Genomic DNA, 16,481 nt, shown 5'->3' with positions numbered 1-16,481 from the left:
AATACTAAAGTGGCTTGCCATTCCCTTCTCCAGTGGACCACATTTTGTCAGAACACTCCACCATGACAGTCAGTTTTCTAAGGCTAAACATTCACATATATTTTAGGCATTCCTAATTTTGCTCCCCACTTCCCTGTTATTTTAGCAAATGTTAAAACCTTGAAAGGTGTAAATTTAGCCTCTGCCACTTCCTTTTACCTAACACTGACAGAAACATAGGTAAGTATTGTATTTTTCCCATATGAATAATACATGTGCTTATAAATATATCAAGGTCAAAAACAATTACAGCCCTGATTTATATATGTCTTTCATTTAGACTTACTTTTAATGGCCAAGTTGGCTAGCTATGCACCAGAATTCATGACATGTCACTGGGAAGCAGCTGCCTAGGCAGAAACTACACTTCCACTTTCCAGCTTTGCTTTCGTCTGGGTGTGGCTAACAGATGAGCCACAAAGTTGAGTAATCAGTTCTGAGCTAAAGTTCAAAACGCAGGTGAGCCTCCTCCAGTCACCCTGTACCAGCCAAACGCAGACCATTACCAGGCAAGTGGAACCAAGGTGAAGTGCTGGTGCTGATTTACCAGCGAATGGAAAAGAGCCACCCTCTGATAGGATCACCTGCCTTGGACCAAACCACGAGGAGAAAAACTTCTGTGCGATTTTCTATTATGCCCTTTTGGGCCCATTTGTTTCTATTCCTAGGGTTCCTAAGTTGTTTCAGTCGTGTCCGACTCTGTGCGACCCCATAGACGGAAGCCCACCAGGCTCCCCCGTCCCCGGGATTCTCCTAGGGTTAGTCTAACTCAAAAGTTAGAGTGTAGTATTACTCTAACACTAGTAAAAGTTTGCTACTTGGATGTATTACTACTTTAGACATTAAGTCTATTATAAATTCTAGGTAAAGAGTTAAAAACATATGGCATCAAAGAATTTGAGTAGTAAGAATGTTGCTACAAGTGACTTGACCCTTGCCTACTTTTCAATGACTAAACTGAATGCTTCACAATGATGTGGACAACCTTAGGACCGCCTCGGGGTGGGGCGGGGCTCAGAAGTTGACTACACTAGGAAAAGACATACCTGAACAATACCAAGAGTAGCAGATGTAACTGGATCAGAAAAGTCACCACCAGGTGGAGAAACTCTAAAAACAGGAAAAAGTCATTAGAAATGCTTATGGAAAATAACTTGTATATAAAAGCAATTAAAAAAAAATACATGAATAAAATAAAAGCACTTCTTTGAAGTCAATTTTAATGTAAATAACTTAAGAAATACAACCTTTGGAAAGAAAATCTTATATAAAAACCTTAAATAAAAACCAGTTTACTAAGTTGAAAGTTAAGAGTGACAACTGCTAAAAATATTCTAGTCAGAAATGAGACAGACATTTAATCATAATCTGTCTCATTTTTCTAATTAAAACAGATGAAGCAAGAAGGAAGGAAAAGGTCTGAGAACAAGGTATGGCTGTATGTGGGGATAGTGAATCTTCATATTGTTTTTATCGTGATAGGATCTTACCTTAACATGTCTATAATTTTCTAAATTGTTGCTAGATAAGTCAAATCTACGAAACCAGCACAAGTAGAGATGACCTAAACATGTGCATTCTAAAGAGCCCCTTCGGTGACTCCAGTGCAACCTTGGAAGCACGTCCCTCAGTGGGGCTAAATATTATCTCTTTAAAATAAAGTAACTCTTTTCTTATAATAAGTAAATAGTTTGGGTCCTTACGCTCCTACAATGCTGACACTCCCTTCTCTCTCAGGATTTCCAAGACACTTCACTCTGCCGGCTCGCTCATAGAAAGAGGCCAAACGGGCACCAAGATATGCAGGATATCCACTATCTGAAAAATGAAAAGAAAAATTTAAAAGCGAAGTTCTAGGCCAACCCCCAAATCCTATCAGTCTTGCTTATACAATAAGCAATATAAAAATTTACCTGCAGGCATTTCAGCTAAACGACCAGAGATTTCTCTAAGAGCCTCAGCCCATCGAGAGGTGGAGTCAGCCATCATACTGACATGATAGCCCATGTCACGGAAATATTCTGACAGTGTAATTCCTACATTGGGAAGAACATTACAAATTATAATTCTTTAATATATAATCCTGACTTCTTTACCCTTAAGAAAACTTTAAAGCAGTAAGTTCCTAAGTTAAGACTGCTAGCTATTCATCAGTTTGTGGTTCTTTTGGGTACACAGCTGAATATACTGCCTAGCTTCCTCTGCATTTAGATTTGGCAAGTGACTGACCCTTATCTAATGGAATGTAGAGTCAAGTGTTTCTTCAGAAGGCAAGACACACATCCTTCCATGCTACTTCTTTCTTCTGGCTTACTGAGAGGGCGAGAACTCCCAGGATCTATGGAAGGCATGTGTTAAAATGAAAGAGCTCTTTTTAGCCTGGGTCCCAACCCCAAAATGACAGAATAAAGGAGAATGCTCTCATCATCTGAAATAAACATCTATTATACTCAACAATTATGTTTGGGTTTTTCATAGCCTAGTCTACCCTGATAAACATTTTTAAAAGTAGGAAAAGACTTTTCTCCCATTCTTTGTTGAGATAATTAAATCTGAAATTAATTTACAATGCAGTTTTTTTTCTATGTATCTCACATACATATGCACCAAAACTACCCTCAATTAATTAGCTTGTTTGGTTATTTTTCAAAAGTAGTAAATGTTATTAATGTGAGAAATAATATTCATTATCTAGATCATTCTGCTACATAGACTGGGTCCTCTCCTATAAAATCACATTCAGTAACCACTCAGAAGAATCTAATACAGCATTCAGAAAGCAGTCCTGGGTTCTAGTTCCTGTACTATCATTAATCTTAGCAAAGTAACCTCACTTCCCAGTGTGGTTTCTTCATCTGTTAAAATGGAATAATTCTCACCCCATCTAGCTGTACACATCAGATGATATGGTATCTATAAATGCCCTCTGAAAAATACAAAGTACTATACAACTGTAAGATATTAGAATTGTATATTAGTTGCTGCTGCTAAGTCGCCTTAGTCATGTCCGACTCTGTGCGACCCCATAGACGGCAGCCCACCAGGCTCCCCCGTCCCTGGGATTTTCCAGGCAAGAACACTGGAGTGGGTTGCCATTTCCTTCTCCAATACATGAAAATGAAAAGTGAAAGTGAAGTCACTCAGTCGTGTCCGGCTCTTAGTGACCCCATGGTCTGCAGCCCACCAGGCTCCTCCGTCCATGGGATTTTCCAGGCAAGAGTACTAGAGTGGGGTGCAATTGCCTTCTCCGATATTAGTTGCTACATTATAACAATTCCAAAAGCTACTGCCTTAATCCCTTTATTTTACCAGTAAAGAAACAAAGGGTTATATAAATAAAATAGCTGCTGGAAAATTCAGAACTTTACTATTTATTATATTACATCTGTCAGAATAAAAAAATACTGACTTCCAAGGCTTCAAAAATATGGTCCAAGGAACAGTCTCTAAGTAGTATCACTTATCATTATTGAGGCTTAAAAAACATAGTGATTATCACATATTTCAATCTGATGGTACAAGCATGCTATGTCTCTTCTACAAGCATGCTATGTCTCTATGATGACATTCACTAATGCTTGTGTATTTATATATATATTTTAAAAACTTGACAAAAGAGACAGATACACAAGAGTAAACCTCAAAGAAGTCTGATAGACCACTTTCATAAACCTAAAGATATTAGTGCCTACAAATCAGACAAAATCAAAAGATGAGCAAACTAGGAAAATATCTGCCTACTCACAAAGGATGAAAGACTCATTTCAAAGAGCTTTACCAATCAGTATGATAAACTACTAACCAATACAAAAATGGACAGGAGGTAATTTTCAAATGGTTAACAGATTCAGGAAAAATGCTAGCTCCCTGTAAGGAATACAGAATGAAGAGTCATCTAATACAGCAGAAGGAGTAAAATGTTAACTGTCAAATCTAGGTGTGGGGTACCTAGGTACTCACTGCTGTATTCTTTTAACTTTTCTGTATAATAAAAAACTACTGGAAAAATGAGCATTGGTGAGTATGTGAAGAAACAGAATTTGTGTCCACTGTTATTCCTTTTGAAGAGCTATCAGAATCTAAAATCTATATTAACAGTTATAGTCTCAGCAATTTTATTTCTAAGAACTTAACCTGACAAAAACACAAAGAAACATGCACATAAAACATATGGCATAACAGTGTAAATAACATGCATAAGGATGTTTTATGGTGTGATGTTTGTGAGAGCAAAAAAACTATCAATAATCCAAATGTCCACGAAAGGAATGCAACTTAAATAGACTGTGATATATCCATACAAAGGGATACTGTGTAGCCAGTTAAAAGAAGGAGGTAGACTTCTTGCCTTAAAATAGTAGATGATTATGTCACTTTCTCCTTCTCAGAAGAGTAACCACCAAACAAGGAGAACAAGAATACAGAAACACAAACTCCACTGTCAAAAACTAGGGGCCATGTTTAGCTTCAAAACAAAATAATGAGGAAAGCTAACTAAAAGAGATTAAAACAAAACAAACAACAACAAAAAAAACAAGACACCAAGAATTCACCTGAGGCTGCACAGCCTCAGACTATGGTTCTGCAAACCACAAAGTACATACTGAGGAGCAAAACCAAGAGTCCTTTGTCTGGAACACAGTAAAAGGGGTACCAGCAGAGGTTCTATGGACCCAGTTTGGCCTCAAGGGGAAGTAGGGGGATGGGGACAAATAAAATTCAGAAAGATACCCCTTTTCAGTAAGTAAAAAGTGAAAGAAGCTGGGTAGAAGAGAAAGAATTCATTGTTAAGTGGCCTTGTCGCTGTGGATTTTGCTGGTAGCACAAAAGAAAAAGTAAAATAAATTATATAACTTTATCCTATAACAAACTTCCCTGATTACCAGGAAGAAGTCCTGCTACTTTGGATCACAGTAACAACCATTCCCTCCCACCTCCTGCAAAGATAAGTGATGGTAACAATAAACATCAGCATATGAACTGAACAAAAATAAAAGAAAAAAAAGAAGAGCACAGTACAGCAATGAACCTGCCAAGGAACAAATGAGAACTGAGATCACAATTAACTAATAAAAGAAAACCTTAACACTGCATCCTGCCACAAAATAAAAATCTCAAGGAATATACGGGAAGATAAAAAGGTTGTTTCATGAGCCAGCAGAACTCAGCAAAGAACTAGAGCAACGTAAAAGTTTCATCAGAAGCAATACAAAGAATAAACACTGATTATCCTGTGAAAAAATGAACAAATGGCTAAATAATAAGAATTAGAGAGGAAACAATGCATATGGAAACAGATAAAGGAAATGCAATATGTTCCACTTGAAGATAACCATAATGGAAGAGAAAAATTTCCAGAAACAATTCTCAAAATTTTTCCAAAGTAAAAGACATAGTCACAGACTGTAAAGGTACACTATGTCTCAGGAAAAAATTAACAGAACTATCAATACCAGGATATATTCCAATAAAACCATATATCAAAGATAAAGAAGCATTCCTTTGGGTAGAAGGAAAAATCACTTACAAAAGGAAAAAAAGTAGGCCAGTGTCAGATCTCTCCTCAGCACAAGAAACGCTGATCGAAAAATTTTATATTCTGTCAAATTACTGTTAAAATTATAAGGCAGTAGGAAAAAAACCAAACTTACAAAGAAATAAGAATTCAGAGAATATAGTTTCCATGAGCCTTTCTTGAAAAAACTTTCAAAAATCAAAATTTGTCCAATTGTAAAACAAATGGAAAAATTACAGTCAAGGGACCTTGCTGCCAGGGGAAGCTGACTCAATTTTACTAGGTCTAAAGCTAATACAAACATTGTATCTATGGATACAGAACAGAATGTGAATATTATAACTCCTGAAGATGTAGAATTCAAAGTACCAAAAGCTGGGATGAAAATGGGAGCAAAGATGGAAATACATAAACATACTAATAATCAAAGTATTATAATTCAAGGCTGAAAATTCAAGTTATAGAGATACAGACACATCCAGAGACAGAGCAATGACAAAACATGAAAAAAAAAAAACAACCAAAAAACCCAGAAATAGAAGATACTTCACTTTAAAGTCATTAAAAAGATTAAAGCAGTTCTATTAATTTCTTATGGAGCTTCCCAGGTAGCACAGTGGTAAAGAATTCACCTGCCAATGCAGGAAATGCAAGAGACCATGGGTTCAATCCCTGGGTCAGAAAGATCCCTGAAGTAGGTAGGATATGGCAACTCGCTCCAGCATTCTTGCCTAGAAAATTTCACAGAGGAGCCTAGTGGGCTACACTCCATGGGATCACAGAGTTGGACATGACTGAGTGTGCACGCACGTACACACACACACACACATCAATGTCTTATATGGACAGAGTCTCAAGATATAATAATGAGTGCAATGTGGTGGTGGTGGTTTAATCACTAAGTCGTGTCTGACTCTATGGACTGTGTAGCCTGCCAGGTTCTTCTGTCCATGGAATTTCCTGGGCAAGAATACTGGAGTGGATTGCCATTTCCTTCTCCAGGGGATCTGCCTGATCCAAGGATTGAACCTGAGTTTCCTGCTTAGCAGGCGGATTCTTTATCACTGAGCCACTTGGGAAGCCCAATATTAAAAAAAATAGAGTTCTAGGAATATGGTTATATGTATGAAGATACTTTAGAATGAAAATTTCTTCAGAAAAAAAAATTTTGGTGCTAGCTTTAAACTAGAGAACACGTGTTAGTCTGTTTCATTACAATTCATACACTCACCAGTATAAATAGAAGCTTCTCTAGCAGCCACAGGCATATTGGACGTATTGGCTACCAATGCTGTTCTCTTCATAATTGACTCTACCTTACCATCGACTTCCATCGTGAGCTAGAGACAAACAATCTATTAGTGATTCCCCCAGTTTCGAAATAGAACTTTTTAGTTTCTTTTTCACAACTTGTTTAAATTTAATCCCTCTTATAATCTGTGTTCCCAAAGAAGTTATTTCCCATCATTCCAACCTCTTCCCTCTATCCCATTGTGCTGTAAAGAAAACAGTCAGAATTTACATTTCATAAAAAAAAGTCCATTATTTTATGGAAATAGGAATGTTATTATTACAGTAACCTAGTAGACCATACAAAGTCTATGTGACGTTCACACCAAATACATATTTTGCCTATTTTATCTTTCTCCAATAACTGAAACCAGACCACAAAAAGAAACTTTCAAGTGTTTTGACTGAAAAAATTCAAATTCCCTTCCTTTGGTATACAAACTGAATCATAAATATAATTAGAAAATTCCTTAAAAGATCTTTGATGAGTACGAGCATTGCTCCAGATCCAAAACAAAGCTTTATTAATTGCCAATGAAAGTTGATTAGTGGTATCTTCTCTAGACTAGAATTGGAAGCTTTACAGATACAGACCTCTGGGAAGTCCCGGAGGACTTCCGACATTTCGTTTCCTCTCTCACCACATCCTACGTAGATGATCACATCGCTGTTGGAATACTTGGATAGAGACTGTGATATCACTGTCTTCCCACAGCCAAAAGCCCCGGGGATTGCAGTAGTTCCTCCCTGTACACATCTACACAAAGCAAACAAGTAAGGATTGCTTTACTCGCTAATACACACCAATATACTAATATACACCAATACTCGCTAATACACACCAAGGAAAAAAGTAGGTTACAGACACAGGGGCTACCCTGGTGATTTAACGGTAAACAATCCCACAGACAGAGGAGCCTGACAGGCTACGATCTGTGGGGAAACAAAGAGTCATAGACACAACTTAGTGACTGACCAACAACGACAAAAGTGACAGAGAAATACAGTTAAAGCAAGCACTTTAAAATACTGTCATCTGTAACTGTACATACAAAGACTGAGGTACTGACAGATATAACAACTGCTCCCCTGTTTGCACCTCAAGTAGGATATGTGTTTTACAATAATTAATCATCTGTAATAGCTGGGAGGTGAAAGTATGTTCCATAAGGTACCTGGAGAAGAGGACTATGAAAATAAGATAAACAAAACAGTAGCAAGGATACTCTGAAAGCTTAAATAAATCAGTTTATGAAAGGAAAATATCAGAATTAAAGCTAAAAGAAAAAAAAAACAAACACTTTTGAAAGTTGTCTTCTGAGGTAAAATTTAAGAGCTAAGAATTCCCTATCTTGTTACAGAGGTTAATAAACAAGACTTTTGTCAAGGTGTTAAGGCAATGTACCTACTCAATAACTGCTTATGAAGTCCTTCCAAGGCACTACAAACTATGCTTGGAGACGCTAAAGAGACAGCAGTGAGGAAGACAGTCATGTTCCTATATTCACAGAGCTCTCATTCCAGTAGTGTAAACTGGTGACTCTGGTGGAGTCAGTTGGTGATTACAAACCATTTAGCAACCACTTTCAAACTATCCCTAAAAAGTGGGAGTGGAGAGGGACATACTCTTAAGAGCAGAGGAGAGTGAATGTCACAAGTACGTGTGTATGTGTATGTGAGAGAGTATGTGGGTCAGGTAGGAGGGTCTGGACAGAAGAAATGAGACATAATGCTACGGGAAATTCCTTTGTAATAGTGTATTTTATCATAAAATTCACACAAACACTGCATCCTTAATAAGGATAACAGACTTTTCTCATATGAAACTAGTATGCATTAAAACGTTTTCCCATTGAAACCTTTCAGTGACTCTGACAAACTAGAAAGGCAAGTCCATTCATCTTATGGCTTTGCATACTTCTTTCAAATCATCTTTAAGCCAGGGCAGGAAGGCAGGGCTGGGTGTGTCGCATGTTGTAAGTTCAACAATCCAATGTGAAAAGTGCTATCACAGAGCCCATTCAAGGTTTGTGGGAGTACATAGAAGGGGCACAGAGTCTGACACTGGACTGGAGTGAGGTTAGGAAAGTCTTTCTGAAAGAAGGTAAGATCTGAAAGGAAACAGAAATCAGCCATATGTAGGGAAATAACATGCCATGCAGAGGGAACGGCATAACCAAAAGTCCAGGGGCGAGAGGGAGCCCTGCTTGAGGGTTTAAAAGTCCATCAGGAAGCCTGGAGCATGGTCTGTAAGGAAGCAGTTGGGCAGCAAGTGGCTGAGACAATACTGGAAGGTAAGCAGGAGCCACATCACAAGTGGCTTTGTATGCTGTTAAGGACTGTGTGTTTGTCTTGAGGGTAATAAAGAGCACTTCAAGCAAAACAGTGCAGGATCACATATGTGTTTTAGTTGGATCACTATCTAATATGGACCACCACTTGGAAAGAAGGCAAAACTGAAGATGTGTGCTTAAATGTGATTATTGCAGGAATTAGGGTAAGATCCTTAATTACAGTCATGGAGTAGGGATGAAAGATGCAGACAGAAAAATATCTAGGCAACAGAATAATAGTACTAGTTCATTAATGAGATGTGGGAGAGTAAAAACAATCCTTGAGGGAAGTCAACAGATTTTAGAAGAGGGATTCACTGGAGGTACAATAATGACATTTGCTGAGAGAGGCAGCAAAATTTCAAGAAAAGGAGTGGTGATTAAGATGATGATTAGTTTTAAAACACTGACTCGGGGGTACATGTAAGATATCCAAAAGGAAAGGTATAATCCAAAGTGGATATATGAGCCTGGAACTCAGAAGAGATCTGGGATGAAGATACAGGTTTAGAAATCAACACATATAGATGAACATTTAAGTCTTGAGAGTGGATGAAGTCATTCACAGAGGGTAAGATGTATAATGAGGAAAGAAAAGACAAAAACTCTAAGAAATAGCAAAATTAAGGCGAAAGTGAAGTCGCTCAGTCGTGTCCGACTCTTTGTGACCCCATGGACTCCTCCGTCCATGGGATTTTCCAGGCAAGAGTGCTGGAGTGGATTGCCATTTCCTTCTCTAGGGGATCTTCCTGACCCAGGAATCGAACCCGGGTCCCCGGCATTGCAGGCAGACGCTTTACCATCTGAGCCACCAGGGAAGCCCCCGCAATGGAGAATAAGCAATAGCTTCCTGTAGAAGAAGGTAAACGGAATAACAAAGAAAGTGGGTGTTTCAAGGAGGAAGGAGTAGAAAGCAATATCCAATATCAAAAGTTGTAGGAATTAAGAAAATACTAACTTATTTATTGAATCATCAGTATGGGAGTGACTGACGCTGTTAGTGAGAGCAGCTTCACTGAGGAGTGGAACGACGGGCATAGCGGTACAGTGAATTAAAGTGGGAAAAGTGGAGACAACTTTTTTTCAAGAAGTTTGGCTATGAAGATAAGGAGAAAAGTAGTGGAAGGCAGAAAGAGAAGGGTAGAAGGCAGATCTCTTTTCATTCCATGGCAGAAGAAAGGAAGATCACCTAATGGAAGGTCTCTGAGGAGACATGAGGCGGGGTAAACACCAGAAAAAGGAAGAACGAAGGATAAATGGGAACATGCGTTAACTGAAAGAATTCCAAATCTGAGGGCCCCGCATTTCTTTGCGAAGGATCTGAGATGACCATTTGGTGAGAATGAAGGAGAAAGAAGAGCTGAAGATCTGAGGCAGGTGGAGAGGTTTGAAATAGTCACTGAGGAGAGCAGAAGAATGACAATTAGGGAAATGCAGAAGGATTATGCCACAGTGCTGAGATACCAACTTGCACTTATTATTTGTTTTTCTCAGCAGCCTGCGTGTAGATTTGGGAGAAGGAGATAGCCAGACCGATTCACAGTTGATATTTTACCAGGTGGGTATAATAGAAGACAAAGAAACAAGAAAATTTAAGATACTAACAAATTTTCATAGAAGTGATAGACTATTAAATTTAAACTGGATTCTAAAGGATATAGAACAGGAGGTACTGTCTACATAAGAAGAGCCAAAGTACTGAAGATCTTATGAGAGAGTAATAGAACAACACAGAGTAGGTTTAAAGGGAAGAGAGCTGGAGGGAGACATACAGGGGTTGGTGATCAGAAGAGTTAATATCACTGCTTCAGTCTTTTCTGCAAATTAAAAGATGAAGTGATTTGTTAAAAGTAAAGGGTAGTATGGTTATGTCTAAAACTTAAAGAGAAAGGTTTTTAAGCAACTGAAGAAAATGGCAAAGAGCAGACTATAAAATTGAGAAAGATTGCTGGATATAGCACAGAGAATCCAGGTGATTTTAGAAATCATCAATGTATAGTGACATCAATCTACTAATTATAGGATAACAAGAAAGTTTCAGAAAGTTTTAGAAATAATGCTTTCCTTTTGCAATTGCGAAAAAATAAATTATCTTCTATGGTCTGACTCTCTAAATAAGCACTGGCAAAAACATAAAACATATTTCTCTAGATAAAACCTATTATAGGATTAGCACATAAAACCTAATCTATAAAGAAGTGAAACAGTAAGCACATATAAAAATCTGAGGGAAAACTAAGGGACACAGCTCAAACTCACGGAAAAAGGGCATCAAGGACTCTCTGGCCAGTCAACAGAGGATGGTTAGCTGGCAACTTCTCAGTGACAGGCCGAACCTGACGTACAGGCCATACTTGGACCATGCTGAACTTCTCCTTTATACCTTCAAATTCAAGCTCCAACACAACATCCTATAAAAATACAGTGGGATTTTCAGAATACTATGAACATTTCTTCCTCTAAAGAAAAAGTAATGCCAGACTTCTAGGGGGGATTAGAGAGGTGGTATGCGGAAGTAGGGAGATTTACATCTTTTATTATAAATATATACCGTTCTGATTTTTTTTTAAACTAGGTACACTTATTATTACTATTTTAATGATTAAAAAAAAAGTTTAGAAATTTTTGGGAAAGAAGTTATTTCAAGTAATAGAGAAACAGTTAAATAAATTACATGAATATACACAGGAAAAATCCCTGAAGGATACAAAAGATATTCCTGGAACTGAGGGAGGGAAGAAATGAAAACTTTCATAATCTATTTTCCATTCTTTGTCTTTTTACTTTATTATAATCCGCTTGCACCGCTTTAATGAAAAATACTAACCTAATTAAGAATCCTAAAATATTTAATAAAGTTAAATATTTTAAATTATTTACAAAAGCAAAAAGATAATGAGTAATTCTTAACATTTGTAAACAGTGAGATGGTTTTAACTATTCACAAACGATCTCAAGGTCCAAAGACCTACAGAAATTTGTAATCTTGTTGATACAAGAATCTGAACTTCCACTTTAGGACTGTTCTTTAACTTGTAGGTGAGTGATTCTCTAAGCTAGTGAGTAAGGATAGCTGACTGCCCAGAACCCCAATCTTAATTCTTCTGTTCTCTATTATGCCAGAGAGCACAGAACTTATTCATGTGAGATGATTAGAAACTTGTTATCATCATATCTTATTGGGAAAAAGTTATATGCTACAATGACCTTCCCAATAAAGATTCTTTAAACCCACAAAGATTATCATGTATCTACTGTATTTGATATGATGTGGTTATCAATAATAGCAAAAGACTAAGTTTTAAACGGTTCACTGAGATTAAGAACTTACAGTCCATTCTATGATTCATTATGTGAATAGAGACTGAAAATTAAGATCAGTCTCTTCTATGCCTAAAGAATCAGGGGTTTGGGAACTTCCCTGGCAGTCCAGCGGTTAAGACTCCGTGTTTCCACTGCAGGGAGCACGGGTTTCATCTCTGGTCGGGGAACTATGCTCCCCCATACTCCATGGTGTGACCAAAAGAAAGAGAAAAGAATCAGGGGTTTAAATAATGTAGCATAAGTTAAGAAGGTAAGAAAATACTGTACTAGCTGTTTCTCTTCAAAAAGAAACAATGTATTTTGCCTTTTGTATTCCTAAGCTCAAGTTTTAAAGGAAAATATCTTAAATTATGAAAGTAACTTAAAACTTACATATTAAATATGAATTCTGTAACTATTGAGAGTTCTACAGCTGGGTAACTATATCAGTGGGGCCACCCACTCATGTGAGTTAAAGTTTATATGATACTTACAGAGGTATCGTAATTTCCAGGTGGAGCAATGTAGGTGACAGTTCCTCTGTTTCGTGGAGGCAACATGATTTTGTGTTTGATGAGAGAGTTCTCATTGACAATTCCGTAAATATCTCCACCAGTAATGTGACTACCAACCTAGAGAACAAACATACTTGTTGCTTAATACCCAAAGAAATGTCAAGCCATTTAATGTTCAATAAACATCAAGGAAACACCTCTTGCCATTATTTAACTCATTTGCCTCACTTATCAATAAAACGTTATTTGTTCTATAATCCTTCTTGTGGAGCTTTAAAAAAAAACAACAAGTAAACTATGCTTCTGTGGTCCACTTTTATTTTGACGAAGAGTACAAAACATTTCACTAAACACTCTTTTCACATTCATTCTTTCACCAACTTTAGAAATTTTTATTACAAAGACATACCCGTAGGTTTTTGCAAGGTGTGAAATCCCACTTGACATCTCTGCTAAGAGCAGACACATTTACTCCTCTGGGAATGTAAATACTTTGAGTCTGACTGCTGATATCCGACAAAGGTCTTTGAATACCATCAAAAATGGCGCCCATAATGCCTGGACCAAGCTCAACTGAGAGGGGTTTACCAGTGCGAAGTACAGGGTCTCCAACAGACACACCAGCTGGGAATGGTGGTTGAGGAAAACTCACTATGAAATACCGGAGATACTATAAAATAAAGAAGTAACCGCAGCTTAACAGGAAATGACATATAAGAAGCTAAATCTGAGATTCTCAAACGTATAGTCTATAGCATCGTGAGTGTTTCGGTAACTTTTTCATCGAGATCTACAACAAAAGATATATTTAATAATTCCATCTACTAAATAATCATGCTCAAACATTTTAATAAGTCTATGTGTCTAACAAGTAACACTTTGAAAGAAAAAGACACATTAATTGAAACAAAAAGACACATAAATTGAAAGAAAAAAGAACATTTTAATTTCATTTTTAAATAATCTCAGTTCTTGCAAAGGGGATTTATGTGCCTGTTGGGTAGTCTATAATTTCCAAACCTAGAAGTCAGACTGAATACCGAATCCACATCATTTTCATATGACACCTGGTTTTTAGCTTAGCAATTGCCAAAAACTCAGCTTCACAAAGATATGACATCATCGACAAGAATATAGTGCAGTCAGATAATGAAACTGCTTATTATCTCAAGCTACTAGTTCTCATGGTGTCTAAGAAGATGTTGAATATTCTTGTGTTTACCGCAAATCCTTAAAACATCCCGGGGCACCACATGAGTTTGCTGTAGCTGCCCAGAGTGCCTTGGGCACAGTTTGGGACCCACAGGCTAAAAACAGATTCAAAAGCCTCTCTATAATACATTGCTTCAATTATATTGATGAGGAATATCAGTTCCTTAAAAAGGATATTAGAATTAGAAAAAATCTTAAACTCTTAAGACTGAGAAACAACCCCAAAATATTTTAAGACTTAACAATCATTAAGAGATTTATTAATAAGTGATGGTAAATTCATATGCTAGAATTCTATATAGCTGTAAAAAAGGACAGGTACTTTTATGAATTTTGCATGAAAGATCTCTAAAATATACTTTAATTTCCAATATTTGTTTATAAAAATATTTCAAGCCTACAGCAAAGTTAAAAGAATATTACAGTGATCTACCATACACACTGCATTTTATTTATCACATATCTATCCATCTTCCACAATACATATATTTTTAAGTGAATAAAAGCTGTAGAACAGCACTTATACTATCTTCTGGGGAAAAAAAGGAAATAAAAATATACATTTATAATGGTTCAAGTAAAAAACTAGAAGGATACATAGTAAGTGGAACTAACAAAACTGGTTGCATGAATGCATGTCTTTTTTGAAAACTAGCCAAGTACAGGATGACGAAAGTGGAGCAGGTTCTCACTATACACACGTTCATTTGTTTCCTTTAAATCTTTAAACCATGTGAAAGGCTAATAAAAGATAAATCTAACAACAGAAAAAAATCCTTTTGATTAGTGATGATTTCATAGCTATGAAGACTTTTAATTTTATTAATTTCAGGTGCTTTTGTTTAGAATTTAGCACTCCAATACTGACATAGAGAGAAGAGGTCCTGTAGCGTGAAGAGGAGCTAAGAAGCCTCTTGATGAAAGTGAAAGAGGAGAGTGAAAAAGTTGGCTTAAAGCTCATCATTCAGAAAACTAAGATCATGGCATCTGGTCCCATCACTTCATAGGAAATAGATGGGGAAACAGTGGAAACAGTGTCAGACTTTATTTTTTTTTGGGGGGGCCTCCAAAATCACTGCAGATGGTGACTGCAGCCATGAAATTAAAAGACGCTTACTCCTTGGAAGAAAAGTTATGACCAACCTAGACAGCATATTCAAAAGCAGAGACATTACTTTGCCGACTAAGGTCCGTCTAGTCAAGGCTATGGTTTTTCCTGTGGTCACGTATGGATGTGAGAGTTGGACTGTGAAGAAGGCTGAGCGCCGAAGAATTGATGCTTTTGAACTGTGGTGTTGGAGAAGACTCTTGAGAATCCCTTGGACTGCAAGAAGAGCCAGCCAGTCCATTCTGAAGGAGATCAGCCCTGGGATTTCTTTGGAAGGAATGATGCTAAAGCTGAAACTCCAGTACTTTGGCCACCTCATGCGAACAGTTGACTCATTGGAAAAGACTCTGATGCTGGGAGGGATTGGGGGCAGGAGGAGAAGGGGACGACCCAGGATGATATGGCTGGATGGCATCACAGACTCGATGGACGTGAGTCTGAGTGAACTCTGGGAGTTGGTGATGGACAGGGAGGCTTGGCGTGCTGCGATTCATGGGGTCGCAAAGAGTCAGACACGACTGAGCGACTGAACTGAACTGAACTGAAGCATGTATTTCTGCATGGCAAAAAAGCTGTAGCAAATAAAACTTAATTAAGTAGTCAGCACTGAAATATTAACAGCAATGAAAGTTCAGGAGATAATACTGATTTCTCAAAATAAGAGCACTGATTCCTAGTACCTTTCAATAAACTTCTATCTATCAGCTTTCTTCAAAACACCAGCATTCTATGTTTCTGATACTGCTGGTATTGCTTTTACCTTTGCCAAAAATCTTTATATTCTGACTTGTAGAAAATGGCCAGAAATTGAAGTAAAAAGGATACAAGTTTCTTCATACACCTGGATGGTAGCCATGTCTCCCTCTAATCGGATAATCTCTCCAACCAACTCGCTGTGGCCCACTCTCACCAGCTCATACATGGCTGCGCCTGCCATGTCACAGGCTGTAACCACTGAAAGGAACAGGTGAGTATTTTAACGACTCAAGACTCTGAACAGTTCCATAGAATCAAAATACCCCATAAGTTTGTTAATACACTTCTCTCACATATTTACAGGAAAAATAAAACACCTATGGGACACACAGTCTCTCAAAAAGTACATTAAAAAATTATACTTGATTTAAAACACTGTTCGTTTCACATATATAACACGATTCAGATAT

At 37.4% G+C, this 16,481-nt stretch overlaps 1 protein-coding gene across 1 annotated transcript in view; it reads right to left on the bottom strand.

The window, feature by feature from the left end:
* The window catches only part of ATP6V1A (ATPase H+ transporting V1 subunit A), a 63,086-nt gene that overhangs the window by 13,250 nt on the left and 33,355 nt on the right, over positions 1 to 16,481 (bottom strand). The window contains exons 3-11 of the mRNA XM_068986429.1: positions 16,141 to 16,269; positions 13,405 to 13,619; positions 12,975 to 13,112; positions 11,437 to 11,588; positions 7,439 to 7,601; positions 6,786 to 6,894; positions 1,953 to 2,075; positions 1,743 to 1,857; positions 1,086 to 1,149 (exon numbers count right to left, since the gene is read on the bottom strand). Of these exons, the coding sequence (XP_068842530.1) occupies positions 1,086 to 1,149; positions 1,743 to 1,857; positions 1,953 to 2,075; positions 6,786 to 6,894; positions 7,439 to 7,601; positions 11,437 to 11,588; positions 12,975 to 13,112; positions 13,405 to 13,619; positions 16,141 to 16,269 (1,208 nt within the window). The remainder of the gene's footprint in view (positions 1 to 1,085; positions 1,150 to 1,742; positions 1,858 to 1,952; positions 2,076 to 6,785; positions 6,895 to 7,438; positions 7,602 to 11,436; positions 11,589 to 12,974; positions 13,113 to 13,404; positions 13,620 to 16,140; positions 16,270 to 16,481) is intronic.

This window comes from Capricornis sumatraensis, chromosome 1, assembly GCF_032405125.1.
Source record: "Capricornis sumatraensis isolate serow.1 chromosome 1, serow.2, whole genome shotgun sequence".
Classification (NCBI taxonomy): Eukaryota; Metazoa; Chordata; class Mammalia; order Artiodactyla; family Bovidae; genus Capricornis; species Capricornis sumatraensis.
The sequence above is the reverse complement of the archived record's forward strand: the minus strand, read 5'-3'. Positions and strand labels throughout refer to the sequence as shown.